Raw genomic sequence first — 24,620 nt, forward strand, 5'->3', positions numbered from 1 at the left:
GTACATGACACATGCAGCAATTGGTTTATCTACAAAAAAAAATGACAAAAATATCTGGCACTTATATTCAAACTTATTAATGAATTTTAATACAAAACCTACTGCCTATACAGGAATGTCCATAATTGTAAACTGGTTCCAATAATCTTGTTTTTCTCATGTTTCTAAATGCAAATTGCAATAGTAGTATGTAATAATGGATCTAATATTTAGATTTATGAATAAAGCAAGAAGGAGCAAGTAATTTTATAGGTGAACAAACAATGCTGCAATGCAAGGGGAACAACTTAGAGATGTGCGGTTTGATTCTCCAGAAATTCAATTCCACCTCATTTTTGTGGATCTGAACCATACCAAAACCTGGTCTGGATCTGCCAAGAATCCAATCAAGACCGATTTAAAATTTGGATTTTAAGTCCATCTTTCCAGTTTTCAATAACAAAAATAAGTACTTGTTTAGTTTCACGGCGGCAGCGTCTCAGTCCCAGCAGCGTCTGTGTCCCCTTGCGGTGAACGCTTCGCTCACCCACACTACGGGCTTTGTGGCTTGCTACGCTCGTCACGCTATCTAAAATCAACTCCATGCCAACGTGGATAGTGGGGGTATGAACTATTTACATTGGCATGGACTTTGTTTTAGAAAGCTTGCCGAGCACCGAACCTGGAAGTAGTGGGCGGCCATGTTGCCGCCGTGAAACTAAACAAGAACCCAAAAGTAACATGATTTTATCGGTTCTCATCGATTTTTAACAATTTTAATACATGATTATTGATATTTAATGGATTTTTAACTGTCAAATATTGAATCTGAACCAAAACATTTGAGTGTGATTTAATCCAAAACCAAAACATATTAATGAATTAAAACAAAAAACAAAACACTGGGTTGCCCAAACATCTCTAGTGCAAATACATTAACTGTTTTGCATGCAAGATAAATACTGGCTGGTTATGCTTATAGCCCATAAAGATTGACATATTTTATTCACTGAAATTATCATTTGAGTTTCCAAATCTACATTTCTCTGCACTTTTTGGCCCCTTCATTTATCAATGAGTTTAATCTATTTTAAGTTTGTTGCAAATATTAATCAACACTGCAGGTATTTATGATTGTTGTTAGCACTGTTGTAATGCAACGCTAATGTTTTCCATATGTCCATTAGAATTATCTGGGTGCTGTTATTTAACAACAAACAGTATTTGTCACCACTTGTGTATTTTTTTTTCCACCATGGTCATTCGTCTATTAATTAGTGTTCCAGGTCTGTCCTCCAGCTCCAGCATCTGGGTTACTACCCACATAGTGTATGTGCTGCTAGACATCAGATTAAATGTGGAGCACAGCTGCTCTCTGTGATCATTGATCAGTCCAGCTCTGACAGAAACGGGTTGGGGATGGAGAGGGGTTGCAAAAGTGGGGAGTACACTCCATGCGGGAGAAAAGGTGGAAAAGCAGATAACTTTTAAAGAAGCACCTCACCAACAGCAAGTGGAGAGTAGCAGTATGAGCACAACCTTTTAGTGTACTCGGAGAGCCCTGTGCCTGTAAATGCTGCCATGTCTCACTTGCTGTTCCCAAGTAGTGAATGGTGCTGCACAAAGACCTTTACTAGCTGGAGCCATGGCTGTCCATCTCCTCGTGCATTCTTTTTCTGGAGTATGTGCTGAATCAAGGCATCCACAAAGAGACTGTGCATGTGTCAGGATAGGATCAAATAAATCAATGAACGAAAACAAAAATGAACGCTAAACTAAAAAATTATAAATGGAGTATCTGTTCCAACTGTAGTGCAATATGGCTTTACCAAGGTGACCAGTTATTTGTTCTTTCCTACCCCATAACTCTGACTCAGGCCTAACATCTCTGTTGCTTAGAAAGTATACTTTAAAGATGAATTAGCAAAAAAAACAGCACAACACTTTTTTTTTTAAAGTTAGCATTGGATTCTAAATTAATCAATGCAATAGTAGTTATTTGCATGTACATCATAAAGTATCGTCTGGCTAGTCTAGATCAGGGAGCTTATTGCACTCCCCTGGACTAGAAGCACAATTAGCGGCATTTTTATTATTGTATGCATGTTTCTTCTAATACAGCCTCGTTAGCTGCAGCACTATAAGTGCAAATTAAAACAATGAAGAAATAAACAAGTAGCCATAAAACAGGATATTCTTACCTCAGTAATGAAGGATTTGGCAGTGGTCGGACTCATAACGAGAATGGCTCTTCTCAGTGTGTCCCTGTAGCGATTTAGCTCTTCAATGCGCATTGTGGCGAAGAGTCCCGTGATCATCTTATTAATGTTGTTTTCTACCTTCTGCAAAGCTACATCCATTCCCTGCTGAGATACTCTATCCAAAAACTCCTGTATTCCACGGATATCTAGGAACATCAAAAGTCCATCAAAATGCTAATCAGTTTACTGAAACACATCCATTAAATGCCTAGCCTGGTTTGGAAGTGGTTTTGCTCACTATCATGAAATGGAAGGTTAAGCTGCACATATGTTAAACTGCATTGCATTGCCATTACAGACTGGACACAGATTGCATCTGTTATAAAGTCTACAGTTGTTTTCTCCGGGTGACATTAACCACACAGATAATAAAAGGAAAATCTTTTATTTTATTTTACCTGTTTATGTTCATTTAATGCAATATATGCTTTTGTCAACTGTCTAATTACTGAAATGTCTGTTGTACTAGGAGTACAGTTGACAGTATAACAGGAAACTTGCAGTACATCCCAGTAATGTTATAATGGTGCTTTTGCTGTCTGCGGATAAGATAAACAATAAAATAAAATTGGCACAGGTTAAATACTGTACTAATTTAATTAACATTAATTTGCCCAGGTCCTATGCATACTTCTATGGGGCTGATGTAACGCTGGAAGTAAAATGGGTGTAAACAATTGAAAATACAAATCCATAGAAAAAATAGCATATTTTAGCCAATATGTAGATGTGTATACAGTAGGAGCATCTCCATTTGGTTTGCTAATACTCCTCACTAGTTTTATACTTATACCTTCCTTATACTAAGTACAAACAATAAGCCTATAAGCAGGATGATATTTGCATACGCGCTTGTTTGCATGATACACTTTTGCATGAATATGACCTCACTGAACTATGCTTATGTGGCCCTTCCCAAACCAGATCTGTTATACTTTAGAACTGATGTGCCCAAATATGCTCTACATAGTCACATTTGCGTAACCTCATTTTCTGATCAGGTGAAGGACAATGTCATGCAGAAAACTGTAGCAAAATGGTATGTTCAGCTCTGCATCAGACCCTACAGAAGTAAAGTTTGAGCTGGATACACACTACAAGATTATCTGTCCAATCTGGCTTGCTGGAACAAAAATCTGGTAGTCTGAGGGCAAATGACGATTAACCATTTGCTCCTAATGTATGGCAAACAGACATTTTATATCAAATTGATTTAACCAGTGACAATTTTTCTCTGTTTCTCAGTGTTTAGGAGCAAATGGTTAATGTTATTTTGTTAGTGTTAATCAGCACAGGTACAGTATCAAACAATTTGTCTAACCAGAATTAGAAGGCGAGATATTAATATGACGCTATGGTAACCTCATCCATGCTTAACATAGGTTGGGATGTAATATTTAATCTGGTGGCACTCCCTCAGTTTGGACTGTGAGCTGAAAAAGGGGAAATCGGGTACTTCTTAGGCATCAACAAAATTTATATTAAATTCATGTATTACAACTTATTAGAATTGACAAACACAACATATTACACATGTAATATACATGAACAGTATATACCTTTTCTATCACACACCCACTCTGTAATAGTTAGGTAGATATAACGCAGAAAAAAGCTACAATAGACTAATTGTTACTTGTGTATTATCACGGCGCCCACGATATTAAGTCGTACGACATATAATCGCATATTGTATAAGCCCCCTATACGATTTTTAATTGTATAAGCACCCAAATGGGGGGTTACAATGTTAAATGCACCCCCAGGCCACCCCCACTATGAACGCCAACCCGAATCGTGGCGAGCGCAGCGAGCCTGTGAGGGGCGGTGGTACGCGTCCTCCGACCTTTTCATTCCCCCACTATCCACGTCGGTGTGGAGTTGATTCTATATAGTTTGGCGAGCGCAGCGAGCCACCGAGCCCAAAGCGTGGCGAGCGCACGCGTATTACTTTACATGTATTCCGCATGCGCTCGCCACGCTTCGGGCTCGGTGGCTCACTGCACTTGCCACACTACATAAAATCAACTCCACACCCACGTGGATTGTGGGGGTATGAAAAGGTCAGAGGACGCGTACCGCAGCCCCTCGCGGGCTCGCTGCACTCGCCATGCTTCGGGTTGGCGTTGATAGTGGGGGTGCCGTTGGGGGTGCTTTTAACATACTAGGCACCCATCATGTTTAATTATGTTTTAGGGGGCACTTTTAACATTGGAAAACCCATTAGGGTGCTTATACAATTTTAAATCGCAAACCATTGTTTATGCGATACAATGGCATACAATGAGATGGTATACAATTAAAAATTGTATAACATCGCCTGCGTAACATCGCATCACATACCATCGTATGCCTTATGGTATGCAATGGGCGCCGTGCTAGTACACAAGTCCCGACTAATTATTCCATGACCATGCAATAGTGCGAAAAATATTGATTTATGATATATATCAGACTGTGTAATAATTTACTGAGTTTTTGATAACTGTTAGGTCAGGATCCTTTTATATGGTCTCTAGATATTCTGCATCATATCTACTTACCTATTACAGAGTGGGAATGTGCTTAAGTTGTTCCACCTACCCTCCACAACCACAGAAAGGCAAAAGCGGCTGCAGCAGCCAGAGCAAGTCTCCAACTATTCACCTTCCCTTCCCAACCACAGCAGGGCAGAAGCTGCTGCAGCAGCCAGAGCAAGTCTCCAGCTATTCACCTTCCCTTCCCAACTACAGCAGGGCAGATGCTTCTGCAGCATCCAGAGCAGGTCTCCAACTATCGACCTTCCCTTACCAACCACAGCAAGGCAGAAGCTGCTGCAGCAGCCAGAGCAGGTCTTTAACTATCCACCTTTCCTTCCCAACCACAGCAGGGCAGAAGCTGCTGCAGCAGGTGCAGAAGATCCCAAAAACCCTCAATGAATAAGCAAACAATCAAAAGAAAAATAACTGAATGGGGATCAATCTCACATTGATTTCACAATGATATCTACAGTGTTTGATCCACAGACCACTATGCCGATTAGTCGCTTATCAATTTTTAGTTTGTCATAATTTTTGTAAAGTGAAAATCTTTTTCAATTAATTGACCCTTATAGGCCTTTAAGGGCCCACTTAAGGGAGTCTGTTAATTGTGTTGTATTCAGAAAGTCATAAGATTTCCAACAACATATCACAATGCATGAAAACAACAGAAATAGCATGGACCTGTTGCACGCAGCGGGCATGCGGCGGGTAGAACGGGGCTGCGCTCCCATCCTGCCGCATGTCCTTCCGGATCTGGCATCAGGTTGCCAGGCAACCAGAGACGCCGGAGAACAAAGCGGCCGGACACAGCTCCCGTCCTCCGCCCTCTCATCTCCCGGCAACCAGGGACACCGGAAGGTGGCCGGGTAACTGCCTGCTTACGGCGGCACCGTTGCTTAGCAACGGCTGATGCCGCCGGGCAGGATAATAGCACGGCCTCTATAAGGCCAAATAGCAGGCGGACCACAGGTGTCTGAGGGGCTGTTAATTAAGGCGGGGCAGGGGCTTCAGCTGGGATTGGCCACAGCATCCCATTTAAGGGAGCCAGCCCAGCATTCCCTGCCGGTGATAGCTTCTGTCCAGGTTCTATCCACCTGCCCCTGCTCGCTTCTTTGCCTATGCTCCTTGTGGCACTTTCCCGTGGAATTTGAGTTTGCGTCTTGCTTCCGGTCCCGTGAGTTGCCCCGTTTGGGGCTTGTTCTGATTATTTCATTTACCTTTATCATTACTGATTTTTCTTCTTGTTATACCTCTTTAGCCGGTCAGGCTTGTGTTATTACTTTGGGTGATTTGTGGTGTGCCCGTCAGGCAGGTCCTTCCCCTTTCCCAGAGATACTGGGAATTCGGTCCTTAGTTCCGTTTTACTGCGTTGTGCTTTTCTGGTGTGTTCTTTTTTGTGTATTGTGCGACTGGTGTTGCTGGTCTTGGTGACTAGGTCGCTGGCGCATAGTGGCGTTAGCCAGGGTTCGGCAAATCGCCGTTTGGTTAAATTTTAATTAGGACCCTCAATCAGAGTTTCCTTTTGGCCATACCCTGGGGGGGGGGGTCCCCGGCTCCTTTTCCACACGTACCACCTGGCTGCACCGGAGTTAGTGCGGGCTTAACTCGCCCTTCCAAACGTGGTGGCTACAGGAGAAGCCTAGATTTTCTGCAGGAGTCGGTCACCCAGCCTGGGGGGTACAACAGAGTCCTGTACAGCAGTACCGGCTGCGGGGTCACACCCGATACCTAACAGGACCCTTATGACAGCACCCTTAAACCCATCTGATTAAACCCATCTTCGAACTTAGATTTCCCCTTAAGATGAAAAGGCAGTGTGCAAAGTTTGAAGATGATTAGTTAAAGTGTTCGAGAGTTATCATGGAATATCCCTACAATTCTGGAAACAAAATAACTTCTTGATTACAACTGGGTCTAAACTCTTTTTGTTAATGGGAAATTGGTATTTGAATACATGATCAGAGCAGCAAAAGTTCCTGTTATTGCATTACAAATCACAGAACAAAACAAAAATCAAACCACAAATGTGAATGTGCAAATTATTTGTCTGTACATAACTGTATATGTCTGAGTGATGTAATTGTGGTCTTTGAAGATTTTGAATAGAATGATGGACATCCCTGGATATGTTAAGCAGGATGTGGTGATGATAATGGTGGATAGGATGCTATAGTCAATACATAGAAACCAGCATCCCATCTAGCCACCTGAAGACTGGTGCAAGAATGCAGACATTGATGAGGATGCCAACACCATATAGTAAGTATGCGGGGTGGGATAGCGTAACTCAAGAGGGGGGTTATTGTTAGGTTAAAGCACTAGTGGAGGACTTAGGGTTACTCTACAGGGTGGAAAGGTTATCTTTACACTGTGGGGATTAAGTGTTATGCACTAAGAAGGTGGGGTTAAGGTTAGGCTGCGGGGCAGGAAGGTTAGATTTAGGCAGAGGGTACAAAGGTTAGGGTTTGGCATGAGCATGGAGGGTTAGGTTGCAGGGGAAGGGTTAGGGTTTTGGATGCAGAAAGCGCAGTGCAGGTGGAAGGTACGTATTCATAAGTGACTCATCAGGATTCTCTGCCTCCAAGTGCTAGCAGTCAGAATAGCAATGCTGGCACCCTAACCTGGAGCATTAGGGTCACTTGAGCACAGAGTTTGGGAACCATTGCCATATATCCTATATGTTTATGAAACTTCTTTTTTTTACATAGACAAGTGACAGCCTATAGGATGTTCCATTGTCTGTGAATGTTTTTAAGAGATTCAATACATTTCTCCATTGGTAAGTGATGCAAGTCTCATGGAATAGCTAAGGATTTGCTGGCTTGGTCTCTTTTCAATGTTCTGCTGTTGTGGCTTCCGAATGTTAATCCATAATTCCCAGTTGCAATCCTTCTTGGGCACTGCTGGGATCTTGTGTTTCAGTTGTAAACTGAATAAATCTTGTGAGCTATGCATTCTGCTATGTGATAATGCCCTAAGAGAATGATGCTGTGGAAGATTCTGCACTCAAAAACTGATTAATGGGCAGAGAGAGATTTTTTTTCTTCCGTATGCATTCATTTTCTATTTGGACTGCCAGTAAGGCTTTTTAGGCATATTGAAGTCATTCTTTATAAGCATTTTATTGTTATCATTTTGAATTGCAGTGTTTCTTTTTAGTTTAACACCCATTATAAAGTGCTCTGTTGTGATATTGTTTTGTTCTGCGCCTGTTTTATTTTGTTTTTCCACCAACCCCTCCATACAAACACATACACACATGAACCCTTTCCTATCTAGAGCTCCTCATCTTGCTGATTTTGGTGGGAATTTTGGGAGTCTTTTAATATTTCCATGACAAGTTTTTTTTTTAAATCTACAGTTTCTCTCACTTAGGGGGTTATTCTAGTTCATTCTTTCTGACAAAATCCTTCTTAGATGGACAAAACCATGTGCACTGCGGGTGGGGCAGATGTAACTTGTGCAGAGAGAATTAGATTTGGGTGGGGTTTTTCTTTAAAGTGAGATCTATATTGCAGTGTAAAATCATGCAGTCAGTATTTTCCCTGCACAGAAACAAAAAAACTCACCCAAATCTAATTCTCTCTGCACATGTTACATCTGCCCCCCTGCAGTGCGCATGGTTTTGTCCATCTAAGAAGGATTTTGTCAGAAAGAATGAACTAGAATAAACCCTTAGTTCATCTTTGTTTTATCTTGTCCTCATACCAATTTCCTCAATTTTACCCCCCCCCCCCTTTTTTTGCATTTAACTTTCATAGACCTTTCTATATTATGCCTTCTGATGGTAATTTTTTGGTTTTGTATACACTCTCTTCCTATTTGGTTTATGTTTTGCTCCCAATGGAATTGATGTTTGGTTATTGCCCAATCATATATGTTTTGGGCAGATCAGCCCGACATAGTTAAGTGTTCTGGTCTGTTTACTAGTTCAGGCAGAGTACAAGTCGATTATTGGGAGCTGTAGAATAACATCATGTTAACACACACTTAGGATGTCTATTTTGCATTTGTTGTATGCTTGTGACTGTCCAAAGTGTGGGCTTATTTATAAGGTCACACATGGTTCCTAGACTGGTGTTTCAAGATGTTTGGGTTTTAATTCTATAGATGAGGCACATAGGAATGTGGGGTTTAGCTGTTACATGTCCTTCAATCTATTTCCACTTTAAATATTTCTATCAGCTGGAAGGTATACAATTAGTAAATACGGATTAATGATTTTCTTAGGTGTTTTATGGTTTAGGTTAATATGGGTATGGTTATGGTGTAGCTGGTTTAAAGGTAAAGTGCAGTGGAACTGCAGACCAAGTGCAAACTTATAGTTAGAAGTCCTGGACAGAGGGAAGGTCCGTTCCGATTATCTTCTCCGCAGTTCTGACTACCTTTTGGAGTCTGCATTTGTCTCTCTCATTGGCGGAGCTGTACCAGACCAGTATTGAGGAGCACAGTACAGACTCCACAACTGGGAGTAGAAGAGAAGCAGAAGCTTTTGTGGGATGTTGAACTTCCTCAGTTGCCAAAGGAAGAATAGCCTCTGCTGCGCTTTTCTAACAATAGTATCAGTGTTGAGCCCCCAGAAGACTGTGGTTCCTAGGAACTTGAAGGAGTCCACTAGCGATCCACACTTCAGCAATTGTTACCGGAGGAATACCAACAGCCTTCTTCCTGAAGTCCATTACCATCTCAATGGTTTTGAGTGGGTTGAGCTCTAGATGGTTGGTGCTGCACCACTGGGCCAATAGGTCCACTTCTTGTCTGTAGGTCGATTCGTCTCCATCCTTGATAAGGCCAAAGACATCAGCAAATTTGATTATATTTACTGATTGCGCCTCTGAGGTGCAGTCATTGGTATACAGTGAGAAGACCAGGGGTGAGAGCACACAGCCCTGGGGGGCTCCTGTGCTGATGGATCGCACTTGGGAGGTGAATTTCCCTGCTTTCATAACTTGTTTTCTATCAGTCCGAAAGTCCACAATCCAAGAACACGTAGCTTCAAGGACTCCTAGGCAGAGTAGTTTGTGTTGGAGGATGTTGTGGATGATTGTGTTGAAAGCCGAGCTGAAGTCGACAAACAGGACCCTTGTATAGGTACCAGGCATATCCAGGTGCTGCAGAATGTAGTGCAGGCCCAGGTTGACTGCGTCCTCAATGCATCAATTTGATCGGTAGGCGAACTGGAGGGGGTCTAGCTGGTGGCCAGTCAAGCTTTCAGGTGGTTCAGTACAGGACGCTCAAATGTTTTCATGATCACAGACATCAGAGCTATCGGCCAGAAGTCATTCAGATTTGTAATAGTGGATTTCTTGTGGCCTGGAACAATAGAGGAACTTTTGTTGAAAGCCGAGCTGAAGTCGACAAACAGGACCCTTGTATAGGTACCAGGCATATCCAGGTGCTGCAGAATGTAGTGCAGGCCCAGGTTGACTGCGTCCTCAATGCATCAATTTGATCGGTAGGCGAACTGGAGGGGGTCTAGCTGGTGGCCAGTCAAGCTTTCAGGTGGTTCAGTACAGGACGCTCAAATGTTTTCATGATCACAGACATCAGAGCTATCGGCCAGAAGTCATTCAGATTTGTAATAGTGGATTTCTTGTGGCCTGGAACAATAGAGGAACTTTTGTGGCAGGAGGGAACCTTGCTTAGCTCCAGTGATTTGTTGAAGAGCCTGGTGAATATGGGGTGAAGTTGATCTGCGCATAATCTCAGGACAGATGGTGACACCCCATCAGGACCTGCTGCTTTCCTTGGTTTGGCCCTCTTGAACATCTCCTCCCCCTCTACTTCGGTGACCTGGAGTGACTGTAGTTGGCTGTCGACATTTGAGGCAGCTCAGAGGGTATGGTTTGGTTCACAGTGGACTACTTTTTCAAACCTGCAATAGAAGTTTTTCAGCTCATCAGCTAATTCTTGGTATATGGCGCTGGGTTTGGGTGTTTTCTTGTAGCTGGTTATAGATTGCATTCCTTTCAACACAGATACAGGGTCATTAGTGGACAGGTCATTTGTCAGCTTGTCAGAGAACCACTTTTTTGCTAGCTTGATTTCTTTTGTTAGGGAGTTCCTGGCTCGGTGGTATTGTGTTCTGTCACCACTGCTGTAAGCCTCCTTTTTGAGTTGTCTGAGCTGGGTGTCGAACCAAGACTTGTTGTTGCTGAAGATGCGGTAGGTCTTGGTGGGTATACACATGTCCTCACAGTAGCTTATGCAGGATGTGACGGTGTCAATCAGGTCATTCAGGTCATTTGCAGAGGCTTGAAAGACCCCCCAGTCCATGCAGTTGAGGCAGGACTGGAGTTTCAGCTTAGCCTTGTTAGTCCATTTCTTAACTGTCTTGACGACAGGCTTAGCTGCTCTCAACTTTTGCATATAGGTAGGGAGTAGATGGATGAGGCAGTGGTCAGATAGTCCAAGTGCGGCATGGGGGATTGACTGGAAGGCAGACTTAAGGATGGTGTAGCAGTGGTCAAGGGTGCGCCCTTCCCTGGTGGGGCACCTGACTTGTTGTTTGAACTTTGGTAGCTCCTGGCTCAGGTTAGTTCTGTTGAAATCACCCAGCACGACAGAGAGTCTAGGTGTTTTTGCTCCATGTCAGATATGATGGTGGCCAGGTGGTGCAGGGCTTCCTTTACACAGGCAAGGGGTGGGATGTACACTCCAATTAGGACAATCGAGGCAAATTTCCGGGTTCAATAGAAGGGTTTGCAGTTGATACCTGTACATAGCAATCTTTTTATGGTGTGGTGGGAGGCCACCTCCGTATGGTGTGGCCACCCATTTGGCGCCAGTCTGGTATTGTGGCACAGTTACATTGATGACATCTTGTTTGTTTGGCAGGGTGGGGAGTCTGGTTTGAATGAGTTTTGTGAACATCTGAATAATATTGGTTTACAAATCCGTTTAACATTTGTAATTAGCACACTTCAAGTTAATTTTTTAGACTTAAATATTTATGTAGAAGGGGGTCTTATTAAGACTAAAAACTACACAAAGAGAATGGATTGTAACTCCTATATCCCATACGAGAGTAATCATCACAAGAATTGGATAAAAAGTGTTCCCAAAAGTCAATTTTTTCGTACAAGACGCACTTGTACTGATTTAGAAGTGTATAATACACAAGCTGACACTATGACCAGTCAATTTCTAGCTAAAGGTTTTGATCCATGCATTTAGAAGAAGCATGTAGAGAAGGAGCCAATCTGGATAGAGATATACAGTAGCTATAGATAAAAAGGCCCACTAAACAACAATGGGTCCCATTCATTACAAAATTTAATAGTCAGCATAAGCAAATTGAGGATGTTATCAAGAGATATTGGAGTGTGTTGGGGAATGACCCCCTCCTAAAAAAACTATGTAGGAGCTACCCCAAACTTCATATATAGGAAGGCTGACAATATAAACAATATGGTCATCAGAAGTGCTATTAATACACCAAAACCTAGTCATGTGATTAATACGAAAGGTTTTTTTCATTGTGGCACGTGTAATATGTGCAAAGTTTGTAAATCTAAACAGACTAAGTTCACACAATTGAAGTCACAACAAACGAGTAAAACTTTTGATATAAAGGAATTTATCACGTGTAACACAAAATACTGTATATATTTGCTAAACTGCTCATGCAATAAGCAGTATGTTGGCAGGACCTCCAGAGCACTAAAAACACGTTTAGCCGAACATGTAAGAAATATTAGAAAAGGTGTAGAAACACATAATGTCTGTTTACATTTTAAGATGGTTCATGGTAGCGATCCTAGCCATATTACTGCTTTTTTGTGGTATCAAAGCTATTCATTCAGATTGGAGGAGGGATGATAGGGATATCAAATTGTCGCAAACTGAAATGAGATTTATATATAGTCTCAAAACTTTGTCACAGAGAGGACTTAATGCAAACTTTGCGTTTAATTGCTTTTTATAGAAATTGCTTTTTATAGAAAAAAGATTGTCTATATACGATGTAAAGTTCTCTTTGAATTTTTAACATTATACTTTTATCTGTCTTTCATATCACACAAATGACTAAATGGTAATTCCTACGTCCCCAATGGGACTGCATATTGAGCCCATGGAACTGTATGAAGTGGGGATATTTTTCTTGCGGATTAAATGGAACATAATCCTGACCGGAAGCGGGATATGCGCCTCAGATGCGTGCCAAATACCGGAAATACAAACACTTCCGGGACGGAGCTGCTGGATGTGGTCATCAACACAGGCATTTAGTATCCTTTCCAGACATTTGCGGTGGACCGTACGGCTTGTTTAAAGAACTGGCATGGATCTGTTATGAGGCGCTTTGGGAAAAATACTTAAATGTATAAATCAAAGGTTAATATATGTAGTGTATGTATATGTGTTTTGTTTTTTATTAATGTGTGCAATATGGTTTTAATTTATACATATTGAATATGGGCAAGTGTTCCATATCTGCACCTTCCGGGTTTTACTAAAGACCAACTAGGTGTAGGTATATAAACCTCCATGGACAGACAAACATTTACTTTAACCTGAGGAAGAACTACAAGTTTGAAATGCTTTGGTGCTTTTATTGGACTTTCTGACATTTTGGGACCCTCCACTATCCTGGTAACATCTTCAGGAGAAACCTTCCTTATAGCTCTACATTTCGGGTGTGGAGTTGGAGGGGGTGATATGGTGTTGTGTCCCGTTTTGGATGAATTCTTTTAGGGAATTTTATGAATAAATTTGTTATCTTTTCTGGATGAACTGTCCTGTTGTTTGGAGTTCTGGAGTTGCAGAATAAAGATACCTTTGTATGAATATAGGGACCACCTTCTAGGTGAGTTTGTTTTTCTATGGGAGTTGATACTGTGAAAACCATAAAAGATACCTTTATAGGAACATCATCAAATATTTTTAGATGAGCCCTGAATGGTTGTTAAACCTAGAAAACTGAAAAGAAATCTGTCTCCTAACATGAGAATTTCTTCCTTTGAATTTGGAGATTAGGAACACCAGTTCTCCTCATTAGAAAGGATCTCAAAATAATGCTGGGAACAGTGCAGTGGAATTGCTTTTCTTTTGTGTCCACATAGCATCTCCAGGTGAGGGCTGCATGATTTGCCTAGGATCAAGACATTTGTGCACCATCTTTCATTGATGTACAGATGGAGCTGGCCTCTTCATTGCAGGGGCTGGTGCCCTGTGGCAACGAAGCTTGCCCCGGGTCACCGCTGACCCCCCTGCCACTACTGTTGGTCCCCCTAGCCACTCCGACCCCCCCTAACCCTGCCCATCTCCCTGAAGCAGAGTTGGGCTGGGACCTGCAGCACCACCAGCGAGAGACTGGGATGCACATGCGTGTGAGACGCACGTGCGTCCCAGTTCAGTGTAGCCCCTGTCTGCCGGTGCTCACCAGAGGGGAGGGTCTGGTGAGCCCCGGCAAAGGATGACAGGGGCTACATCTGTAGAAGCAGATGCCGCCACCCTTTGTTTTCCCTGAGAGAACCTTGGAGTGATTAGCTCTGTAGAGACCAAATCCTGGCAGGGACACTGGGGATCAGCAATGTGGTCATCCAGCCATGTCTCTGTAAAGGATAGGACAGATTATCCTGCAATGCTGGACCTTGTGCTTCCTATGAGGAGGGACAGCTCATCAAACTTGTTGCCAGGGAGCGCACATTTGAGATCAGGATCGCGGGGAGTGCAGACCAATGCCCCCTCCACTTTCACCTCACTAAGGCACCAGCACAACAGCCTCTCCTCCATGACCAGGGCAGGCACACACTGCAGCTTAATTCAGGTTGGCCTCTGCTGGCAGTGCTGGGGAGCTGATGGGCTGTGGCTCAGTCTGGGACCACCGCACTCGAGGGGGTGATGAACGAGGACAAGGACAGGGGGAGAGAAGGGGAGGCATATTGTTTGGTTGAGCTGCACAGCTCCGAGGCAGCCTTCTGCGGTGCCATATATGTGGTATCCAGTGTGATGAAAACACTTTTCCTCAAGTCTGTGAGTGATCCAGGTTATTGCTGTGTTTGGTTGCTTCTTTCTTGTACAAAGATGTATTTTGAACAGGTATTCATTAAATAAACTACAATAACTTTCCTTTTCAGTTGCTAATTTAGTGATTTAGTCAAACAAGTTATTTGGGAACACAGCAGGCTTCTGGAGAGGTGTTAGAAGCCATTCCCCATGTAGGTGTGAAATCCCAGTGTGAGGCTTTTGAAGTCTATATTCTTTGTAGAGATTAAATATGCTTACAAAATCATTATGTACCCACATGTTGGCCAATCAGAAAACTTATCAATGATTTTGTCCTCATGCATAGGCCTCTTGTTACAATAAAAACAGTAAAGAGTAGAATATTTATTGTTTGGCCTAGAAAAGCTACATAAAGATTTCAAGATTGCCTTGATACTACTGATTGTGAATCATTTGTTTTGTAACTCATGTGTTACTACTGTTACAGTATGTTTATATTAACTGGTACATTGAGAATGTCACAGTAATGAAATGTTTCAAGCAGTTCTCTAATGAGTGTATGAATAGTGAGGCTTCCTCACTGATTCAAGTCCCTGAACAGACATTTATATTGAAGGATCATGAAACATATAAATTGACTAGCTTCAATTTAAAATAAGTATAAGTAAGGATTGTAGTAAGTAATTGATTATACAGCAAATGAAAGGCAATTCATAGTTTAACAGAATAAAAACTTTTTTAATCTTATTGTAGGTCACATAGATTTCTCCTTAGTGGAAGATTTACATATGGATCCTACGTTTGTGCTTTTGGAACTTGTGGATTGGAATAGTTTATCAAGGGTTAATATTAGGAATGCATAAGGCTCAGTTGGGTTTCTGAAGATACTGCCAAACAGAATATTATGGTGAGCTATCAGGGATCTTAACTTATATATTTTAAATATCTCTGGCACAATTCGGAATTCTTAAATTCTACCCTTGCTTGCTTAGTCCTGGAAAAAAAAATCATGGGTCTTCATGACTTACGATCAATTGCACTTACCCTATTCATAACTAAATGTTTTGAGAGAATTACATTGGCACATACTAAAGTACTGTATATACTGTAGCCTGTTAATTGAAAATCATAAATTTGCCTATAGACCAAATAGGTTGACTGAGTATCCTTTGCTTATAGTAGTTCATTCAATTAGAATTATCTTATAGTTATGTAAAATTATTCTTCAACTATAGCTCAGCATTTATCACCATTTCTCCAGCTACATTTTTGGTTAAATTATATAATTTAGGATTTACTGTTACTTTGTGTAATTGAATTTTGCCATATTTAATCTAGACATCAACAAGTTAAATTGGGGACTATGATGTCTTCTGTATCTAAGATTAGCACCGGTACTCAGAGTATATTTAAACTCTAATTTTATTTTCTCATTTTACTTATGACTGTCTTACCCTGTTTTAATAATAGAATTATATTGTGAAGTTCACTGATAATGCAACCTTAGTGGGTTTCATTCACGATGTTGATGAGAGCATGTATTGTGATTAAGTTAACCATTTCATGAAAGATAATTATTTGGTTTAAGTATTGATTTAGAAGCTCAGTTGTGTCAAAGTTGCAGACCTTAAATATAAACAATTCAGAAATTAGAAAGGGTAAAGGATTTTAAATTGTTAGGCACAACAATATCTGACTTGTCATGGAATATTAATATTGTTACTATTGTTAAAAAGAAAATGAATAATAGAGCCCGTATTTCTTAGGAAACTGCAGACAGTGAATCTATCAATTTGATGAATTTTTATTGCAGTGTTATTAAAGCTGTGTACACACGGGGACAATTTCAGCACATATCCCTGGCAATATGGTCGCTGAGCGACCATATTGCCAGTGATTTCATGTGTTGTGGGAGATAAATTGCTAGGAGCGCGCTTCTGCTGCCAGCCCTTGATGGTCGCTTGTCGCAGGAGCATGCTCCTTCGATTATGGCTAACAATTGGTGGTCGCTGGTGCACAATGCATTGTGCACCAGCGACCTGCGATTTCTAGTCAAAATGAGGTAGAGACAGAATAGCTTGCAATTTTCAGCCGAAATCGCTGGTTGCTGATGAAAACAGTACACTGAGCAATATATTGTTGTGCAATTTTAAGTCAAAATCGCTCAGCGACTAAATCGCACCAGGTGTACACAGCTTTAGAGTGTATTAACTAAAGCTGTGTACACACGGCTGCGATAGGGGCTGATATCGCTGGGAATATGGTTGCTGACAACCATATTGCCAGTGATGGGAGTGTGCCCCGGCGATAAATCGCCGGGTGCGCTCTCCCGTTTTCAGCCCTGTTCTAATCGCTGGTCGCAGGAGCTTGCTCCTGTGACCAGCTGATTACCTCTTCGGCACTGCCAGCAGAGGTTCCCTTTCATCAGCGACCATCTCTGGTTACATAGAAACATAGAAACATAGAATTTGACGGCAGATAAGAACCACTTGGCCCATCTAGTCTGCCCCTTTTTTTAAACATGTTACCTCAAACCATATTTGATCCTTATTTTTTTGTAAAGATATCAATATGCCTATCCCAAGCATGTTTAAATTGTACTACTGTATTTGCGTCTACCACCTCTGTTGGGAGGCTATTCCACTTATCTACTACTCTTTCTGTGAAAAAATTCTTCCTCGCATTTCCCCTGAATCTTCCTCCCTCTAGTTTCAGTGCATGTCCTCGTGTTCTGTTGCTCCTCTTCCTGTGAAGAATGTCTCCCACCTGTACCTTGTTAAAGCCCTTGATATATTTGAAAGTTTCTATCATGTCCCCCCTTTCCCTTCTCTGCTCTAAAGTATACATATTAAGATGTTTTAGTCTTTCCTGGTACGTTTTGTGATGTAGGCCATGCACCATTTTAGTTGCTCTTCTTTGTACAGTCTCTAATGTATTTATATCCTTCTGGAGATATGGCCTCCAGAACTGAACACAATACTCTAGGTGAGGTCGTACCAATGACCTATACAGTGGCATTATTACTTCTTTCTTTCTACTGCTGATACCTCTCCCTATGCAACCAAGCATCTGACTTGCTTTCTTCATTGCTTTGTTACATTGCCTACCTGCTTTTAAGTCCCCTGAAATAGTGACACCTAGATCCCTCTCTTCCTCAGTAGTTTCCATTATAGTGCCATTTATACTATATTGAGTCTTTGGATTTCTGAGACCCAAGTGCATGATTTTGCATTTTTTGGCATTAAACTGTAGTTGCCATTCTCTTGACCATTTCTCTAATCTGCCTAGATCCTCAATCATTTGTTTTACCCATCCTGGTGTGTCTACCCTGTTGCATACCTTTGTGTCATCTGCAAAAAGGCACATTTTACCCTCAATTCCATTTGCAATATCACCAATAAAGATATTAAAAAGCACCGGTCCAAGTACAGATTCCTGGGGTACTCCACTTGTAACCTTTCCCTCCTTTGACTGTACTCCGTTTACTACAACTCTCTGTTTTCTGTCCTGCAACCACGCTCTTATCCATTCAACTATCTTAGAATCCAATCCCAAGCTTTCAAGTTTATTTAACAGTCTGCGATGTGGGACAGTGTCAAAAGCTTTACTAAAGTCTAGATAAGCTACATCTACAGCCCTACCTTGATCTATTACTTTAGTCACCCAGTCAAAAAAGTCAATAAGATTTGTTTGACATGATCTTCCCCCAGTAAACCCATGCTGTTTTGGATCCTGTAAATTGCTGGTTTTAAGATATTCTACAACTCTTTGTTTTAAGAGTGTTTCCATCAATTTCCCTACTACTGATGTAAGGCTCACTGGTCGATAGTTGCTTACCTCTTCCTTGCTTCCACTTTTGTGCAGTGGGACTACATTCGCTGTTTTCCAGTCCTCTGGGATTACTCCAGTAGCTAGTGACTGGTTGAATAATTCTGTTATTGGTTTTACCAGCTCCCCTTTAAGTTCTTTTAGTATCCTTGGATGTATCCCATCTGGCCCCATTGATTTATCCACTTTCAGTTTTGAGAGTTCTGTGAGGACTTTCTCCTCTGTAAATGTACTTGTCTCTCCCTCAGTTTTCTGACTATACTTGCAACTTAACTGTGGCCCCTTCCCCTCTCTTTCAGCAGTGAATACTGAGCAGAAATAATTATTAATATTATCTGCTATTACATTGTCCCCCTCAAGAAAACTTCCACTCTCTGTCTTCAGTCTAATTATTCCACTTTTTGTTTTTCTCCTTTCACTTATATACCTAAAAAAAGTTTTCCCCCCTTTACCCACTGACTGGGCCATTTTCTCTTCAGCCTGTGCTTTTGCACATCTGATTACCTTCTTAGCCTCCTTCTGTCTAACAAGATACACCTCTTTGTCCTCATTCTTCTGCGTCTGCTTAAATTTCTTAAAGGCCAACTTTTTTGCTTTCACAATACTTGCTACTTCTTTTGCAAACCACAATGGCTTTCTTTTTCTTGTGTTTTTCCTAACTCTTTTGACACAAAGTTCTGTTGCTTTTAGAATTGCACTTTTTAATTTTTCCCACTTATCCTGCACTCCTTCCAAGTTCTTCCACTCTGCCAAAGAATCCCTTACAGAGTTTCCCATCTCTACAAAATCAGCCTTCCTAAAATCTAACACCTTTGTTTTTGTGTGCGATGAGTCAGTCTCTGTCTTTATTTTTCTCAACAATTTTGGTTGCTGATGAAAAGGAGACACTGAGCAATATATTGCTCAGCAATATCTTGCTAGCAAGATATTGCTGAGCAACATATCTCCCCCGTGTACACGCACCTTTAGTGTATACCAGTTTGGTTTGGGAACGGTAGCACAGTAAATCACTGGCTTTGGAGCAGGTTATGAAAACTACAGAATATGCTATTGATACTAATATAGGAAAACTATGTGAAAAGCTGCCTGTATAAACAAATACCAAAGTAAAAGATTGATAACATCCTAGCCACTGTTTTTAATTTTTGCCAACAAAAAACTGTTAATTTCTATTAAATCAAGAACATGAAGGTCTAATAATAGATCAGATATTGTCTGAATAAATATGAATGGTGGTTCCTAATTTTATTGATAAGCTTGTATTTGGCTATTTGAGTATGTGTTGTTATTATATTTAGAAAATATTTATTGTATTCAGTTATTGTTGTATTTGTGTTAGTTGGTTAGGTTTCTAGTGCATTATTGTGTTCTTGTTCATCATTTTTTAGCCAGCATACAAACACTATAGTATTGTGGGCTGGGATCATTTCGTCTAGAGCATGTTGGTCGATAAGCATTAGGTCAACACCACTAGGTCAACATGGGGAAAGGTCGACATGGTTCTAGGTCGACATGGGTCCAGGTCGACATGAGTTTAGGTCGACAGGCCATTGGGTCGACACAAGCATTAGGTCGACAGTCAAAAGTTTGATATGGGGTTTTTCACATTTTTGTTACCTGAATGGCAACATGGACACAGATTCAAGGGCACCGCTTCGCTCGCAATGCTTCAGGCATGGTGCCTCGCTGCATTCAGCACACCATTTTATTCTCCCACCACACCCAAAACATAAAAAACCAGTGATGCTTGTGTTGACCTAATGACCTGTCGATCGTAACCCATGTTGACATTGACCCATGTCAACCTAATGGTGTCAACCATCATGCTGTAGACCAAATGAACGTGTCCAAGAATTTTATGTGTATTTGTTTATTTATTTATCTTCAGCCCCTCATTGGATAAAAGTTAGGGAGTACTGCATTGCTGGTGTAGAGTACTGCATTGCTGGTGGAGAATACTGCATTGCTGGTGGAGAGTACTGCACTGCTGGTGGAGAATACTGCATTGCTGGTGGAGAGTACTGCATTGCTGGTGGAGAGTACTGCATTGCTGGTGGAATTCTTTGTTTAGCTGTAAAAGGATTGTCATATGCATAATCTACATTACAGAAAGTACCATGCTCTGTATATGTTTTTTTTTTTATTCAACAGACTCTTTCAGCTCCATAATTGTTTACAATATGATTATTACTTAATTTTATTTCAGTCATAGCCATTTTCATCAAGGGTGATTAATCCCCACCAAAGCATTAAAGCCACATTAGCCCATCATCGAGCTAAATGAAACATCACTACAACTTTCCATTCTAAAAAGAACACCAGCTGAAAAGTCAATTTGATAGTGGAAATTAATTAATTTGCTTTAGCGTTAAATGAAACACCACAGCAGTTTAACGAGTATCTACACAATATATTCTTATAGTAATGCTAAAAGTTAGTGATTTATATCCCTTTGCATCTTGTTGTCCTTTCACGTTATACACATGAAGCCTGTCACTTGACAGCTTACTCGTAAATGTTGTAATGCAAATAAAATAGCTGAAGTAATAACCCAAATTAATAGTATGCTTATTGTGGCACATGGAAGCAAAGGAAATTTTGAAGCTGGCATGAGTCCAAATGAGTTATTAATGGCTTTAGTACTGTCAGGAGACATACTTGAGGATATTGCAGTCATCAGGCGGTTGAAATAGCCTCAGGGTAATAATGAGCATTTGAAATCGATTAAGAAAAATGTGATTATTTATATTGTACGCCTTCTCCAAAATTAAATTATTCTGTTTACCCTATCCAGTTGTACAGGCAGAAAGACTTGGGAGCACCGTGAAGACAGTGTCAAAAGAAAAAGGTTCTCTTGATGTCCTCTGTCATGTAAAACTAACAACATCATGTCCCTTTATGTTACTTAATTAATTTATAAAAATGCCAGGTCAGCATTGGGAATAACATCCGTTATAAAAGATTAGTGAGTCTAACATATTGGCATTACGTTTTGCTACCTGGAACAGAAAAATAAATGTTAGATAGCTATCGGAACTGTTACTGCTATTTAGTAATGTGCCTAAATGTCTAGTTTTTGTGATACAGTAATTACCACAGCAAACTATAAAGGATGGATGCTGTGATGATAATGTAATGTAATGCAGGGATCCTGTATTTTAGATATAATAAGTAGAGAAGTCAGATTACAAATTCTTTATATAAATCTCAGATGTGGATGGAGTTGCTGTTTTCCTTGCAAAGTACAAATTATTTGTACTTTGTGCATATTCAGGACACATTCAGTGTCAGTGATAGACAGTCTGATGTTGTTTGGAGTTTTTCTGGTCTTTTATGAGGCTCTGTACTGGGTGGCTGCAGCCCAATAGTGTCACAGTAATCCAATGCTGCATCCTAGGTTGCACGTCAGATTAGTACTGCAGCAGGAGGCAATTACTTTTAAGAAACACCTCCTGCTACATTTATATAAAGAGCTATCACCATATCACCATATCACTGTAGCTGTTCCATCCAGATCCCAATATGTGTATGCTTGTAATTCTGTTTTGTTTTAAAATGTTTATTTTTTTTTTCAACCTCATCTTAATTTAATCCTTCCCAATGCTCTCACCACAATCTGGTATTTGGGCTAACTTTTCATGCCTTTGTTCATTAAAGGGATACTGGAGGTTATTGACCCCCACTTCACCAATATAATTCTATTAGTAAGCCCACTCAAAGCGAATGCTTTAAAAGCTAGTCTGCTACCTTGTGATTGCCTCTGTGTTTGTGCATGTGTGAGAGAAAGAGATGTAGTTTCAACAGGTGGCAACAGGTGGCAGTGTTTTGGAGACACACAAACGGACACATATGTATATGGATGTACTTATATTCTGCCTTGATATAGGAGGTATTTAATTAGAGCACTCACAGGGAAGTCGCAAGAAATTATGAACCCATAGGGTTTTTCGCGCACATTTTAGTGTATATTACCAGCACTCCATTAACAGTACCAGCTCTCAAAGTTAATAAAGGAGATCGGAGCCCATATTAACCCATATTAACCCATATTAGGGTTTCTTGGTGTAAGTGTCTCCACATTAACTATTTCTAATTTCAAAGACACAAAAAATCTGTTCCCCTGATGAAGTCTGTCTAGACGAAACGCGTTGGGAGTTTCTGTACACTGCTGTTTCTACCTGGTACAACTTGATGAAGGAGAGAAGAAAAGTATTTAAAGACTACCTTTGACTGCTTCACTGAATATTGGACTACCATATTTATGGACATTATTATTTCTTAATCATAGGCGCCATTCCACAACTGGGTGTCATATATACATATATATACACACGGGTTGAGTATCCAGTATCCGGATATCCGTTATCCGAATTATTCCAAAAAACGTATTTTTTTTATTTCTCCTAGACTAACTAGTGCCGGCAATATATATTTTCTGCATTTTTTTTAAGACTGCATTTACAAACAGAAAATCTTTAATTAAAAAAGCTAAGTGAAGGAGAATATTCCCTCTCTAAACTGTAAGTTCACATTGGCCCTTATTCTAGTTGATTCGGATGGATGCGTATTTCGGACAGGAACCGAGTGTTCTTATCCCCGCCTACCGTATGGTAAATGCAGTAAGATGCCAAGTGGATGTTTCATGTGAACACCTTCTCCATCTGTGGGAATCTCCCCCATCCTACGATGGTCGCCGACCATCGAATGATGGACCGAGCGGTCAGGCAGCATAGAGGGCTCCAGACCACTCGGACATTTTTCCTTATGAAAGCAGGGATATGGGCGGGTAGCTGCCATCCGGTTATGTCAGTTGTCCACCCCCCCACATGTGCATCAAGACCGCATTACCATAGGTACGCCCAACGTTTTCATGGGAACACCCATGAAACGCGGGGCTTACGCATATGGTAATGAGCCCAAACCGCCCTTCACGCCCTCTCCACCCCCTGCTCAGATGGTTCCTACTATCGTTTTCTGCACGGACCTCACTCCGTTTTCGGACATGCGAGGCATTCGCACATGCGCAGATACGACTCTGCACATGCGCAAATACCAAACATAGGCTGTCCGACCGCACACGGAGCCGTCCTACTCAATCAGAATAAGGGCCATTGTTAGGTCTTTAAAATTTTTATGTACAGTAGAGACTGCATTATAAATAAATGATGATGACATCCAAATCCTTTTTGTTTCAGACTGAACTCAATATTATTGTGCATGGGATTCATTGTTTCAAAGTACATGAATTTCTTCTACCCCCATAATTTTCATATTTTAACATTTCTGCTTGGTACTTGTATTATCAGACTCCTCTGTTCCAGCTACATTGTAGACCAGGGAGGAACTTTCTGGGTCGCAATACCTTCAACAAGCCAGTGGTGAAGTTAGGTGAGGCTCATGCATCGATGAGGTCACAGTAAATTGCAGCTAATGTTGCTTCTGTGAACTCCCTAGATGCCCACCAGAGCCGTCACAAACTCATTCACTAATGTGTACACATACGCAGCCTATACACAATGTAGAGGAACTTTGACTACTAAGGCAGTGCTAGCAGACTACTGAATCTGGAGCAGAAGCAATACAGGAGCTTTATTTCCCTACATATATGTTTAAATGCCCTAAATATGGCCATGACACACAAGCATTTTTGCTGCCACTCCCCATTTGGGTACCAAATAAATCCCATATAATTAGAGTCACACAACTCTGGCATATTTACTTGTGGATATGCAATCTCCGCTTATGATAAAAACCACTTTTCTAATTTGAGGACAGTAGCTACCTTTACTTTCAACAAAAGGAATAGCATTACCCAGGGGGATACATATAATAAACTTGCACTCAACGTATAATGCACAAAAGAATGGGATTATATATCATGCTGACTAAGATATAAACTCGGTCCCCAGGCGAATACAGTACCAATTAATAAAAGGATACTAAACAAATCTGTACAAATCTGGACTGATACAATTTTAACACAGCGTCTAAATGTATGTAAAGTTATAGGATCGTGTCTAAATGCTGTCAGCAAATGAAAGCTGTAATTGGAAATAAACACATTTGGATGCAAGTCTCT

The 24,620-nt window shown here is 40.9% G+C and overlaps 1 protein-coding gene across 2 annotated transcripts in view; it reads right to left on the minus strand.

Moving 5' to 3' along the window:
* The window catches only part of GRID2 (glutamate ionotropic receptor delta type subunit 2), a 1,102,902-nt gene that overhangs the window by 565,517 nt on the left and 512,765 nt on the right, over positions 1-24,620 (minus strand). For both annotated transcript variants that reach the window (XR_014472933.1, XM_083179104.1), the window contains exon 4: positions 2,181-2,386. Coding sequence is in view for 1 of the 2 variants with exons in the window: in XM_083179104.1 (XP_083035230.1) it covers positions 2,181-2,386 (206 nt within the window). In the remaining variant the exon portion in view is untranslated. The remainder of the gene's footprint in view (positions 1-2,180; positions 2,387-24,620) is intronic.

This window comes from Crinia signifera, chromosome 1, assembly GCF_055691185.1.
Source record: "Crinia signifera chromosome 1, ASM5569118v1, whole genome shotgun sequence".
Lineage (NCBI taxonomy): Eukaryota > Metazoa > Chordata > Amphibia > Anura > Myobatrachidae > Crinia > Crinia signifera.